The sequence below is a fragment of the Balaenoptera ricei genome, chromosome 19, assembly GCF_028023285.1.
Source record: "Balaenoptera ricei isolate mBalRic1 chromosome 19, mBalRic1.hap2, whole genome shotgun sequence".
NCBI lineage: Eukaryota > Metazoa > Chordata > Mammalia > Artiodactyla > Balaenopteridae > Balaenoptera > Balaenoptera ricei.
Genome location: NC_082657.1, coordinates 15,705,117 through 15,720,233, shown reverse-complemented (window position 1 = coordinate 15,720,233; position 15,117 = coordinate 15,705,117). Strand labels below are relative to the sequence as shown.

The 15,117-nt window shown below is 38.0% G+C and overlaps 1 protein-coding gene across 7 annotated transcripts in view; it reads left to right on the top strand.

The window, feature by feature from the left end:
• LOC132354350 (zinc finger protein 14 homolog) overlaps positions 1-14,327 on the top strand; it is a 54,889-nt gene extending 40,562 nt beyond the window's left edge. For all 7 annotated transcript variants that reach the window (XM_059906288.1, XM_059906286.1, XM_059906287.1 and 4 more), the window contains one exon: positions 8,988-14,327. In XM_059906288.1, the coding sequence (XP_059762271.1) occupies positions 8,988-10,354 (1,367 nt within the window). In that variant the 3' untranslated portion in view covers positions 10,355-14,327. The remainder of the gene's footprint in view (positions 1-8,987) is intronic.
• The last annotated feature ends 790 nt before the right edge of the window (positions 14,328-15,117 follow it).

Here is a 15,117-nt window from a genome sequence, read left to right as displayed (position 1 = left end):
TGTGTCTTTTGGTTGGAGCATTTAATCCATTCACGTTTAAGGTAATTATCGATATATATGCTCCTATGACCATTTTCTTAATTGTTTTGGGTTTGTTGTTTTTTTTTTTTTTTTTTTTTTTTAAAGAAATTCACGTTCTTTTATTTATTTATTTATTTATTTATGACTGTGTTGAGTCTTCGTTTCTGTGCGAGGGCTTTCTCTAGTTGCGGCAAGTGGGGGCCACTCTTCATCGCGGTGCGCGGGCCTCTCACCATCGCGGCCTCTCTTGTTGCGGAGCACAGGCTCCAGACGCGCAGGCTCAGTAATTGTGGCTCACGGGCCCAGTTGCTCCGTGGCATGTGGGATCTTCCCAGACCAGGGCTCGAACCCGTGTCCCCTGCATTGGCAGGCAGATTCTCAACCACTGCGCCACCAGGGAAGCCCTTGGGTTTGTTTTTGTAGGTCCTTTTCTTCTCTTGTGTTTCCCACTTAGAGAAGTTCCTTTAGCATTTGTTGTAGAGCTGGTTTGGTGGTGCTGAATTCTCTTAGCTTTTGCTTGTCTGTAAAGCTTTTGATTTCTCCATCGAATCTGAATGAGATCCTTGCCAGGTAGAGTAATCTTGGTTGTAGGTTCTTCCCTTTCATTACTTTAAGTATATCATGCCACTCCCTTCTGGCTTGTAGAGTTTCTGCTGAGAAGTCAGCTGTTAACCTTATGGGAGTTCCCTTGTATGTTATTTGTCATTTTTCCCTTGCTGCTTTCAATAATTTTTCTTTGTCTTTAATTTTTGCCAGTTTGATTACTATGTGTCTTGGCGTGTTTCTCCTTGGGTTTACCCTGTATGGGATTCTCTGCGCTTCCTGGACTTGGGTGGCTATTTCCTTTACCATGTTGGGGAAGTTTTCAGCTATAATCTCTTCAGTTATTTTCTCGGGTCCTTTCTCTCTCTCTCTTGTCATTCTGGGACCCCTATAATGCGAATGTTGTTGCGTTTAATGTTGTCCCAGAGGTCTCTTAGGCTGTCTTCATTTCTTTTCATTCTTTTTTCTTTATTCTGTTCCACAGCAGTGAATTCTACCATTCTGTCTTCCAGGTCACTTATCTGTTCTTCTGCCTCAGTTATTCTGCTATTGATTCCTTCTAGTGTATTTTTCATTTCAATTATTATATTGTTCGTCTCTGTTTGTTCTTTAATTCTTCTAGATCTTTGTTAAACATTTCTTGTATCTTCTCAATCTTTGCCTCCATTCTTTTTCCAAGGTCCTGGATCATCTTCACTATTATTATTCTGAATTCTTTTTCTGGAAGGTTGCCTATCTCCACTTCATTTAGTTTTTTTCTGGGGTTTTATCTTGTTCCTTCATCTGGTACATAGCCCTCTGCCTTTTCATCTTGTCTATCTTTCTGTGAATGTGGTTTTTGTTTCACAGGCTGCAGGATTGTAGTTCTTGCTTCTCAACAATATGTTTAACCTGAAATTTTTTTAATATTTTAATGCAGGTTTTTGTCATCAGTGTCAATATTATTTTATTTATTTATTTATTTATTTATTTATTTAAATATGTATTGTATTTTATTTATTTTGGTTGCGTTGGGTCTTAGTTGCAGGCACACAGCATCTTCGTTGAGGCATGCGGGATCTTTTTTTGGTGGCACGCAGGCTCTTTGTTGTGGCACTTGGGCTTCTCTCTAGTTGTGGTGTGCAGGCTGCAGGGCACGTGGGCTCTGTAGTTGTGGCGCGCAGGCTCCAGAGCGTGTGGGCTCTGTAGTTAGTGACACACGGGCTCTCTAGTTGAGGCACACAGGCTCAGTAGTTGTGGTGCACAGTCTTAGTTGCCCTGTGGCATGTGGTATCTTAGTTCCCTGACCAGGGATCAAACCCGCATCCCCTGCATTGGAAGGTGGATTGTTTACCACTGGACCACCAGGGAAGTCCCTCTATAATTACTGGAGCTTTTTAGTGTGCCTCTACTAACCTTTGGGGTATTCCCTTCTTATTACTCTTCTTTTCCAGTTTTTAAAAAATTCTTGGTTATTTCTCCATATGGATTTTTGAATTAACATGTCTAATTCTAGAAAAAAAAATTCATTGGTATTTTTAATTTGGATTGCATTAATTTCATTCTACCTCTCTGTTTGCATAAAGTGCATCTGTTGGATCTTACAGCAAGATTGCATTTCTAAGGAACATTATAAGAAAGAAATCAATCATTTGACTGGCATATTATTCTGATAAAAGACTAACTTTCTAGTTCTAGAGGAGAATAAATTATTTTCTTCTTCCTCTTGTTGAGTAGAATTTTCCACTGGGATTCAGAATCACAGAGTATCAGTTAAAACTGCAAGCCACCTTATGGCCACCCCCTTATGCTTTTGGGATCTCTCAGGAAGGAACCACATGGTGCTGATTTCTCTGAAAGCTGCTTTCTCCAAAGCAGTAGCAGCACTTCGTCCAGGAGGTCTCAGAATTTTGCAGCTCAGGTGGAGTCATATCCTGATCTCTTTGGTTGCCCTGCTGAGACATCCTCCAGACTTTCCATGTTTTGGGGTCTGCTTGTGTTACCTAATAAATAGGGACTGTGTAGTGTAATCTCGTGGAGGTTGACCTGGATTTAGGGCGTCAGCTACCCCAGTTTATCAATAGTACCTATATATTTGTGTAGAAAGCCCCAAACAAAAATATTTCGCTAATCCTTTTAAAACATATACTTAAGGGCTTCCCTGATGGCTCAGTGGTTTAGAATTCACCTGCCAATGCAGGGGACACGGGTTCGAGCCCTGGTCCGGAAAGATCCCACATGCCGTGGGGCAACTAAGCCTGTGCACCACAACTACTGAGCCTGCACTCTAAAGCCCATGAGCCACAACTACTGAGCCCACATGCCACAACTGCTGAAGCCAACACACCTAGAGCCCGTGGTCCACAACAAGAGAAGCCACCACAATGAGGAGCCCGCACACCGCAACAAAGAGTAGCCCCCGCTCGCCACAACTAAGGAAAGCCCGCTCACAGCAATGAAGACCCAAGGCGGCCAAAAATAATTAATTAATAAAAAATTTAAAAAAATAATAAACCATATACTTAAAAGCCATTTACACAAATGGATTTAAAGTGTAGTGTTGATCCTTAATTCGAATCACTGTAGCATTATTGCATTGCATTAGGCCACTTATATCTCTGACCTACAGGCTTTTTCCATTCTAGGTGATAATCTGGTGACTAAAGAAAGCCATTACAAATTAATTTTTGGAACAGAGTTTGGGCAAAAAGAAAAATGACTTTTAGAGTTCATAATTAAATATTTCAGAACCAGAAAACAGAAGTAGAATATAGGTGAGTTAGAGAGACAAGACACTTCACACTCATTTTTTTGAAATAGACTTCATTCATAGACAGTCTCCGTTCACAGCAAAATTGAATGGAAGGTACAGAAATTTTCCACATACTCCCTGAGGATTGCATTATTTTTATAAGTTAGTGGGAATCTACATCTTTTTCGTGTTTACATTTTTAAAATACTTTAAAAAGTTCAGTTTATTGATGAATATATAATTGACATACATTAAAATTCACTCTTTTTAGTATCCAGTTTTAGGCATTTTAATAAATGTATATAGTTATGTAACTACCACCACAATCAATTTTTAAAACAGTTCCTAAGTCTCCTCATGCTCCCAGTGTTTCTTCACTAGGTTAAATCTAGCTTTTGGGCCAAGAAATATATTTTTTATCATGTTCAGAAAGTAACTGTATATTCCTTTTATTTTGAGTGCTTTTTTTTATAAATAATGAGTGCTGAGTTAATGTCAGATGGCTTTCCAGTGTCTTTAGAAATAAGTGTATAATTTTAATAGAATAATTAATATTATAGGGATTTCCTTGACAGTCCAGTGGTTAAGACTCCATGCTTCCAATCCAGGGGGCATGGGTTCAATCCCTGGTCAGGTAACTAAGATTCCACATGCCATGTGGCCAAAAAAATAAAAATAAATTTAAAAAAAGAATAATTAATATTATAAATTTTTTAGTAGATTTACTAATGTTGAACTGCCCTTCCATTCTCAGGGTAAGCCACAGTTAGTTATGATATATTTTCTTTTAGTGTGCTGTGAGTTTTGGAATGAATTTTTATAAGTGATATTGGCATGTAGCTTTCCTTTACTAGGTTTAGATTTCATTTTTAAACTCACTTAAAAATAATTTAGGGGGCTTCCCTGGTGGCATAGTGGTTAAGAATCCGCCTGCCGCTGTAGGGGACACGGGTTCGATCCCTGGTCCAGGAAGATCCCACATGCCATGGAGCAACTAAGCCCGTGCACCACAACTACTAAGCCTGCGCTCTAGAGCCTGTGAGCCACAACTACTGAGCCTGCGAGCCACAACTACTGAAGCCTGAGCGCCTAGAGCCCGTGCTCCGCAACAAGAACAATGAGAAGGCTGCACACTGCAATGAAGAGTAGCCACTGCTTGCTGCAACTAGAGAAAGCCCACCTGCAACAACGAAGACCCAACGCAGCCAAAAATAAAATAAATAAAAAATTTTAAATAACTTGGAATTTTTTTCTTTTTTTTAACATGCTGGGCTACTTTAAATATTGGGCTACATGCTTTCTAAAGTTTTGATAATCTTCAAGATAGTTTTTGGAGAAGGTCTTTGACTACTTTCTCTATATTTTCTTAGAAAATTACCCTTTATTGCCATAGTAGTTCCTTACGATTTTCAAAATATTCTGTTTTATTAATAATTTGTTAGTGTCAAGAAGTGTAAAGGGTCTGAAATTTTACCCTACTTGCAAGCTAACAAGTAGCCTACAGCAGTGTCATGGTTGCTGGCAGAAGACACAAGACTCCTAAGCCAAAGGCAAAGGATTTTATTGCTCAAAGCACAACAAGCAGCATGAACATCAACATATTTGCCTTGTTCCTCTTTGCCCACAAGTTCCATGGGGGTGATACGGATGGTCCAGGTAGATAACTGAACGTTCAGTGAGCTGCCTTATGGGAGAGAGCCTGGAGTTTAGAGAACCCAAATCTTTCATAATGGGCAATACATACGCATGACCTTTGCTTTGAGGGAGGTACTACCTTTATTATATTGAACAGTTAGCAAACCTGTATGTTGATTTACAGAGAGTATTTCTACCTTCCAAGGGTATTTGTTATACAAACATTCTCAAAATGATAGTCCAGAACAAAGGTAGTCAGTGCTTCTGCTTGCAAGATGTGCTCTGATGCCTAGTTGCTATTTTTTATTTTGTTTGAATGCTTTCCTTTTTTTTTCTTTAAAAAAATTTTTTTTTTTAATTTATTATTTTTGGCTGTGTTGGATCTTTGTTGCTGTGCGTGGGCTTTCTCTAGTTGTGGCGAGCGGGGGCTACTCTTCGTTGCAGTGCATGGGCTTCTCATTGTGGTGGCTTCTCTTGTTGCAGAGCACAGGCTCTAGGCGCGCAGACTCAGTAGTTGTGGCTCGTGGGCTCAGTAGTTGTGGCTCACGGGCCTAGAGCACAGGCTCAGTAGTTGTGGCACACAAGCTTAGTTGCTCCGCGGCATGTGGGATCTTCCCGGACCAGGGATCGAACCCGTGTCCCCTGCATTGGCAGGCGGATTCTCAACCACTGCGCCACCGGGGAAGCCCCTCTTCTTAATTTTTGAGTGGGATACTCATATATTTTTTTCTTTCATTTCTATTGCTCTAATTATTTAAATGTATTGATGAATTTTCTTCTAAGATCTGTAGCTGTATTTCATAGATTCTTGATAATGTGGTGTTTTCAATATTCTAGAAATTCTTCAATTTTTAAAATTTAGTAAATAGTTTTAAAATTCGGAAGTGAAGATGTCTCTTGGTTTTATGATTTTATTTCTCATTTTGTTTCACAGTGATTAGGCTATGGTTTGAGTCATTTTAACAGTTTTATACATTTATACTGTAGTCACAGAAAAATACTTTCCTATCTCTCCTATCCCATCTCCTCCCATCTCTTTTCTTACTTCATTTGCATTTAGATATTCTTCACTCAAGTCCCCCATCTGGGTCACTGTCTGCACGCTCACATCTAACATAGCCTTTATTTTTACTCTCTTGCACTCAGGTGATACCAAATCCCATTCCGTAGTTGACAGCCATTCTGCTGTACTCAATATCTACACATGCCTTTTTGCTCAGGATTTAATAAGCCTGTCAATATTAGCATGATTGAAAAATATTTGAGATCGTTCTCTGGGAAGTATGAAAGTTGCTGCGGCTATGTGGGATTGGAGAGGAGCACCTAGGGAAGATATGGAAGAGCAAGTGTTTGAGTAAATGTAGCACCGATGTAGTAATCGTATGAACTCCGGTGGAGATAAGCAAGTCATTGTAGTACAGTATAAAAGATTAAAGGCAGGGCCTCCCTGGTGGTGCAGTGGTTAAGAATCCACCTGCCAGTGCAGGGGACACTGGTTTGAGTCCTGGTCTGGGAAGGTCCCACATGCTGGGGAGCAGCTAGGCCCATGCACCACAACTACTGAGCCTGCACTCTACAGCCCACGAGCCACAACTACTGAGCCAACGTGCCACAACTACTGATGCCTGCATGCCACAACTCCTGAAGCCCGCGTGACCCAACTACTGAAGCCTGCATGCCTAGAGCCTGTGCTCCACAGCAAGAGAAGCCACTGCAATGAGAAGCCCATGCACCACAACAAAGAGTAGCCCCTGCTCACTGCAACTAGAGAAAGCCCGCATGCAGCAACGAAGACCCAACTCAGCCAGAAATAAAATAAAAAAAGATTAGAGACAGATGTACATATTTGTTAGTGATTACATAATTGTGGGAATTAAATGAGTAACATCTATTGTGAATTTGGGGTTGCTTATTCAATAGTAAGTGAACTTAGAATCGTTTCTACCACTGGGAAAACTTAGGGGTAAGAGACTAACAGAATAACAAGTGAGAAAATTAATAAATATGTTATTCCAAAATTGAGAAAAGTGTTATAGAGACGAGCAACACGTTGCTGGGATAGAGCATAAAGTGCCTAGACTTAAACAGGATCAACAGGAATATCTTTTCTGAAGAAGTGATTTTTGATTAGAGATCTGAGGATGAAGAGAAGTCAACCACGCAAAGTCAGAGGATTTCTCAAAGAAGGAGCAACCTGTCAAGAGCCCTATTTAATGGCAACAGTTGCATTAAACATTAAACAGTGCATTTTGTGAGCTGAAAAGAGGCCTTTATGGCATGAACAGAGAGAGTAAATGGGAGAGGAGTTGATAAGCAGAAGGCTTATTCATGCTCAGGTATTTCTATTTTATTCTAATTGTAAAGAGAAATCATTGAAAACGTTTAAGTAGAGAGACTCAAACATTGATCAGCAACGGTCATTTATTGTCAGATATAAATAAGAACAAAACAAAAACGTGCAGGAACTAGTCCTGTAGATCTTGTTTCAGTCAAACATATCTCTGTATAGTTTTAACAGACCTTTAGGTGATTCTTACACACACTTAAATCAGGCCTCCACTGATTCACACTGTTTCCCTAATCACCAACCTCACCTCCATTCCTGAACTTTCTTTATTCTCTGTTTCCTTTGCCTTGTTTTGAAATGTATGAGAATATAGTCTGTTCCATAATACAGTTAATAATCTGTAATACAAATTAGCTTAGTAATGATATGAAGTAGGGAATGATATCAGTATAATGTGGAACTTTGTTGTTTCACAGGTAATTTTCCTAGTTGAATAGTAGAATAGTACTATTCTGCCAGAATAGTAGAAATAGATTTATAACATTCAGCAGGAAAGGCAAAAGCCTTTAATTTGATACTTTATTGTTAAGAGCCCTTACACCTCTATATTAAGAAAATTAATAATAAATGCCTACATTCAGGGCTCCCTCCCCAGACATGGATACCATCAACATTGCATGTCTCCTAGCTGATGACAGGTTTCACTTCATCCTATTTCCATCTTAATGGTAGCCTCACTGGCTCAGGGCTTTATTTTCATGTACAGTGTCTCAGCACCTGAAATCCAGTGTTTTCAGTTTTTTGTGTGTGCATTTTAATATCCATGATGCAGCCTTCAGCTGTGTTGAGCTGCCTTTCAGGTTATCTCTTGAGATATCAATTATTATATTTGTTAGTGCTCTGCCGATAAAATTGGTAGATTTGAGTGTTCTTCTCCAGCCCTGTTTTCCCCATAAACTGTAATTTTTGGTGTGTAATTTTACAGAAGATAGGTTTTTTTAGGTACACATATGTGTTATTGTAGCAGGAATGCCTATCTTCTAGAGATGTCTAATCCATTCACTGGTAATGATGCTGAAAATTCAGCCTTTGTGCACCAGTGCCGATTTGAATCTCGGAGATGGAGTTTTGGGTGAAGTAGAAAAGAATGGCTTTATTGCTTTGCCAGGCAAAGGGGGACACAGCAGGCTAGTGCCTCAAAAACTGTGTGTCCCAACCCAGGAGGATTTGGTGAGGAGTTTTATAGCAGTGGTTCAAGGGTGGGGTTGCTGATAAGGATCAGAGTGTGTGCAGGGCCTGTATTCCTTTAATCTGGCCTCAGGTTGTCTCCTGATGAGCTTCTCGAGGTTATCAAACTGTGACTTTCTCTCTGGAACGTCTTCCGTTTGGTAGGGGTTTTAGTTCTGCAGAAGAGCTCAAAGTTACTGTTATGTGTATCCCTTGAGGTGGAACCAGGACCCCCACCCCCACCCCCAAGGCTGTACTGTTGTTTCTTGGCTGCTCCTTCCTTGTTTCTGCATCCCCTCCCTTCCCTGATGAGCAGCTGTTCAAATCTGCCCTTTGGAACTCAGGGAAGGTCATGGAGGCTGGAGTCTGTTCCCTGCAAACAAAGAAATGGGGGACACAGAAAGACTTCTGTGCCCAGGAGCCCCACAGGGTCCTGCTCAGTTTCAGTAATAGGCATTATTTTAGGTGCTTTTTATTTCTGTATAGTTTTCTTTCTTCTGGAACCGGAAAACAGCGTGTATTTGCTTTCTTGTTTTCTTTCAGACTTGGAGTCCAGATACAGGACCAATACTTTATCTCCAGGAAAGGACATTTATGAAATATATTCATTCCAGTGGGAGATAATGGAAAGAATTAAAAGCTATGGCCTTCAGGACTCCATTTTTAGAAATGATTGGGAATGCAAAAGCAAGATTGAGGGGCAAAAGGAACCACAAGAGGGATATTTTGGGCAAGTGAAAATTGCTTCTGAAAAAATGTCCACTTACAAAAGGCATAATCTTCTTGCTGAGTATCAGAGAATTCATAATGGAGAAAAGTTATATGAATGTAAGGAATGTAGGAAGACCTTTATTCGTCGCTCAACACTTAGTCAACACCTGAGAATTCATACTGGTGAAAAACCTTACAAATGTAAAGAATGTGGGCAGGCCTTTAGACAGCGTGCACACCTTATTAGACATCACAAACTTCATACTGGTGAGAAACCCTATGAATGTAAGGAATGTGGGAAGGCCTTTACAGTCCTCCAAGAACTTACTCAACATCAGAGACTTCATACTGGTGAAAAGCCCTATGAATGTAAGGAATGTGGAAAGGCCTTTAGAGTACATCAGCAGCTTGCTCGACATCAGAGAATTCACACTGGTGAGAAGCCCTATGAATGTAAGGCATGTGGGAAGACTTTTAGGCAGTGTACACACCTTACTCGACATCAGAGACTTCATACTTCTGAGAAGCTCTATGAGTGTAAGGAATGTGGGAAGGCCTTCGTATGTGGTCCAGACCTTAGAATACATCAGAAAATTCATTTTGGGGAGAAACCCTATGAATGTAAGGAATGTGGAAAGGCTTTTAGAATATGCCAACAGCTTACTGTCCATCAGAGTATTCATACTGGTGAGAAACCCTATGAATGTAAAGAATGTGGGAAGACTTTTAGATTAAGGCAACAACTTGTTCGCCATCAGAGAATTCATACTCGTGAGAAACCCTATGAATGTATGGAATGTTGGAAGACCTTTAGTAGTTACTCACAACTTATTTCCCATCAGAGCATTCATATTGGTGAGAGACCTTATGAATGTGAAGAATGTGGGAAGGCCTTTAGACTACTCTCACAACTTACTCAACATCAGAGTATTCATACTGGTGAGAAACCTTATGAATGTAAGGAATGTAGAAAGCCTTTTAGACTGCTCTCACAGCTTACTCAACATCAGAGTATTCATACTGGAGAGAAACCTTATGAATGTAAGGAATGTGGTAAAGCTTTTAGACTTTATTCTTTTCTTACTCAACACCAGAGAATTCATACTGGTGAGAAACCCTACAAATGTAAGGAATGTAAGAAGGCCTTTAGACAACATTCACACCTTACTCAGCATCAGAAAATTCATAATGGAATTTAATACAAGAAGGCTTTCAAATGTACATTATGTTACAGAACATCAGAAAATTCATTTTTGAGAAAATTTATTTCATGCTCATAACTAAGCATTAAAAAGTTTATATTTCAGAAAAAATTGTTGCTTTAAAACCTTCCACCACCATTCAAACATTGTTTATCTTCAGCAAATTTATATGAGGAAATAGTATAATGAATGCAGGAAAATCTTTAGCCTTATCTATCATTATTGCCATTTCACCCCTTTATTACCAGTGTGTTATTAGATAAGGTACTTAAATTTCTGTGCCTCATTTTGCTCACTTGTAAAATGGTGATAGTAGTACTTATGTATATTAGTTATTTATTGCTGTGTAATACATTACCACAAACTTAGTAGCTTAAAATAATACACATTATCTCAGTTTCTGTGGGTCAGGAGTCTAGGCATAACTTAGTTGGGTCCTCTGCTTCAGGGCCTCTCACAAAGCTAAAATCAAGATTTCAACCATGGCTGAGTCTCATCGGAAGGCTCAGCTGGGGAAGGGATCCACTTCCAACCTCATGTGGTTGTTGACCAAATTAATTCACTGAGGGCTGTTGCGCTGAGGTCCTCAGTTTCTAGCTGGCTATTGGCTAAAGGCTGACTTCAGTTCCTTGCTACATGGGCCTCTTCAAGGTGGCTGCTTACTTCTTCAGAGTGTGAAAGCCAAGGAAGCAAGAGGCTGCTAGCATCAAAGAAGCTATCATCTTGTGTAATCTAATCATTGAAATGACATTATTTCATCGCCTTTGCTATCTTCTTTTGGTTAGAAGCAAGGAACTAGGCCACCCTACACTCAAGGGAACAGGCTTACACAAGAGTATGAATACCAGGAGGAAGGGACCACTTGGGCCAATTCAGAGTCAGCCTGCTACATCATGTAATAGAATTCTTGTGAGGAGTGAGTAGTTAATACTTGGAAAAATAGCAGCCACAAAGCATGTTTTCTGTAAATATTACCTATAGTTGTTATTAACATCATTAGTATTAGTGAATTCATATGAAAGGAATATCCTATAGAAGTAATAAATGTAGAAATGCCTCCTGTCACTGCTCAGCACTTACTAAACTTAAGATAATTTATTCTGGATAAAATCTAGGAGGTTATATTGAATGTGAGAAGTTCTTCATCACTTGAGCTGCATCCAAAATTTCATGCTGAAAAGAAACCTTATGAATTTCATGAATATGAGGTTGTTAAGAGTACAACTATTAGAAGAATCAAAGAGAAATATGAAATTATTTTCCCGTAATAAATTCCAAAGAGTAAATGTTTTATAATCCCTCATCTCTGACCACCATTCAATTAATTAGAAATTATCAAAAAGGTGGCATAAAGGAACTAACCACTTGGAAATTTAATTGTGTGTGTGTGTGTGTATGATACTCTTGTATAAAAGAAAGAAAACATTCCATTACAGTCAATATACATTTTGATGCTCAAATTGCCCCATCTTCAGCCAGTGGGAGTTGGGTCTTTTCACATGACCCCAATAGCAGTTTGATAGTTTACTCAGTTATGGCTGTTATAGAAAATGCTTGGGTACCAACTCATCATTCTGAAAACCAATAAATAAAGGGAAAAATAAGTATTTATTTTGCTTTTCCCATGTGAATCAACTTTCAGAGTCACCCAAAGCTCATCAAATTAATTTTTTTTTAATTTAAGAAATCTCACCAGTAAATACAGAAAAATTGATAGGATTAGAAAAATTTTCTAGTTCCTAATGGAATAATGGGTCCAGAAAATGATCTTCAGTGGATATTAAAACTATTTGGGAAAAAGTTTATAGTGAGAACGTTATATTGGATTTATCAAGCTGACCACCTCTGAGCCCTTTATTCAATTTTAACCTCTATAAAGGTGGGACTATCAGACAATAGGCACCTCCTGATACAATGCAATTAGGAAGTACATACCACTACCTATGAAGTCTTATTGCCAAAATAATGAACTGAAGGAATCAAACCTTTAAATCAAAAAAAATTTTAAAGCCAAGAATTTGGGAAATAGATGAAAAAGTAAATGGCACCGCAAGGAAACAGCCAAGCAGATCCAGAATGTGTAAAATTCTACAAAACAAATGACCTGATTTCTTCAACTAATGAGTGGCATGAAAAAGAAAAGAAGGGCACTGTTAACAGATTTAAAAAGACAAGAGGCATATCAACTAAATTCAATATGTGGGTGTTATTTGGACCCAGATTGAACAAAATGTAAAACAACATTTTGGAGACTGGGGGAAATGTGGACATGCACTGAGTATTAAATGATTCTTAGAAATATTAGTTTTGTTAGGGATGATAATGTCAATGTGGTTATTAAAAGATAGAACATCCTATGTGTTAGAGATACATATATATGAAATAAGATACCCAGATTTGCATTAAAATAACTCCAGCAAAAGAAAAAGAAAGTAGCGAATTGGCAAAGAGCTAGAAAGTAGATTAGCAAAATGTTGATAATTACTGAAGTAGAGTGGCTGTTTATGGAGGGTTCATTGTTCTAACATTTTTACTTTTTTATGTATTTGAAATAAAATATTTAAAATCAAAGCTGAAATTATACACTACTTAAGAAATGATTGTTAATGAGATGCCTGCATATCTAAATTTGTCAGATGTAACCAAAGTTCTATTCAGTGAGAAATGTGTGCCCCTGAATGCATTAAGGAAACTTCGTTTGTGGACCCAGTCTTCATCTTCTTCACTTACCTGCAGCAATCAGTGCTGGGCCTGTCACATAGATAAATGTATTAAAGGAATGAATAAGCATTTATGTCAAGAAACAAGAAACAGAACAAAGTAAAACCAACACAAGAGAAGCAAAGAACAATTGAAAGTAGAAATTAAGAGATTAGACACTAGTAGACTTCCAATGTTAATGACTGTATCTTGGCAGGTCTAATCAAGGAAAAGAAAATGAAATATAAACATTCAGCATTAATGATGATAAAAGTGATTACAGATTATCAATAAATTTTCCTTTTAATTATAAGGTAACACTGTATGTACTATATATATTCCAATATGTGTAAAAATATAGAGGGATTACATTTTCTTCTCTAAGTATGTTATCACAATTGACTGTGCTCTAGAACCCACAGACCAACAAATAAATGTGTCTGTGTACGAAGTTCCTGTTTAAGGAAAAATTGTGATAGTTGTGTAGGTAAAAACCTTAAGAATAGATAATCCTTAACAAGATTTTACCAATTAATTTTACACAGGTGAAATAATCTGATACAAAACTAGATGAAGATAAGGAGCAAAATCTAGACCAGCTTCACTTATGAAAATTCTATTCTTCATAATTCTAAATAGTTATATTTAGAATTTCTTACAAAATCAGTCTTCACTAATAGGCCAGTGTTTTGCCTTTCCCAAGTACAAAGTATCTCCAGAAGACCAGTGTTTAACCAACATTCTCCACAAGTTTGTTTCAAGGAATACTAGTCCTTGATGATATTTGAAAAAAGGTATCTTGGGAAAAAGTGTAAATGAAACGAAGGATAAAGCATCTGCTTCTGGGGGAAATCCAAGTACACGTTATCAGCTTGTTGAAAGATGTATTAAAGAAATTTTCATTTAACATAGTGTATCTCAAATTTACTTCATTGTGCACTTCTCACTCCAAATACCTTTTAACACCTTTAGAATGTGAACCACTTTGGTAGATGCTACCATAACCACAATGAATGTCTTCAAGGATGTCATTTCAGACATGGTGAGTGATTGTGTTGGGAAGGGGTGAGGAAGGGCACTTTTCTTTTGCAGCTCACATTATACTCTGAAATCAGCTTCCTGCTTGAACGGAAGGCTAGTGATTTTCTATAGAATGGAAAAGATTCCAGCCTTGTGCTTGATAATGTATGTATTAAACATGCTTAAATATTCTATTAAACAGTGATTAGGACAAAATGATTTTTCATTGTAATAAAAATGCTATATTGAATACCATTTTGTGCGTTTTTTTTTTTCTTCTTATTTTTATTTTTTTTGGAATCAAGCCATTTTATTGAGGGGCTTTGGGGGAGGGTCGAAAGGCTGGGAGGATAATGAGATCCGATGTCCTTCTCCCAGCCGGGACCTCCCCAGCTTCACAGTCGCTGAAAGCCGTTTTCTTATTTCTTTGAAGAGTTGAGACTCAAAGGTGCATATCTAGAAGTGCTGTGTATACTGTGTTTCACATATTGCTAGATTGTTGCTCCATCATTGCACCAATATTGAATCCCTTAAGTTATTGAATATGAGTGTCTGTACTTCCCTGATTACAAGTGAATTGAGCACATTTTTTCATATGTGTTTATTGGCCAATGATGTTTCCCTTAGTGCTTTTTTTATTCACACATTTTCTCTCTTTCTTTTTGGGTTATCTCATTGATTTTTTAAGGAGTCTTAAAATAATCCAGGTATTGATAATTCCAGGTACTACACATTTATAAATGTTGGGCTTATTTTCTCTCAAGGTGGCTTGTGTTTTAACTGTGTTACGGTGTTTATTGTTTTGCTAACATTAAGTTTAGATACAATTTTCATTTTAAGCCATACCAAATAATTGTATTCTTTTTTCTTTTTTATATTTTATGTTTTCTGCCATGCATCTGCAAATAGAAATAAGTTCCCTCAGTATTTTTTATTATTTATTTTATTTCTATTTCTTATTGCAGTAAGCCAGAGTTTTCAGAATAAAGTTGAATACTAGTGGGAATAACTTCCCTCATTTTTCCAATTTAATGGAAATC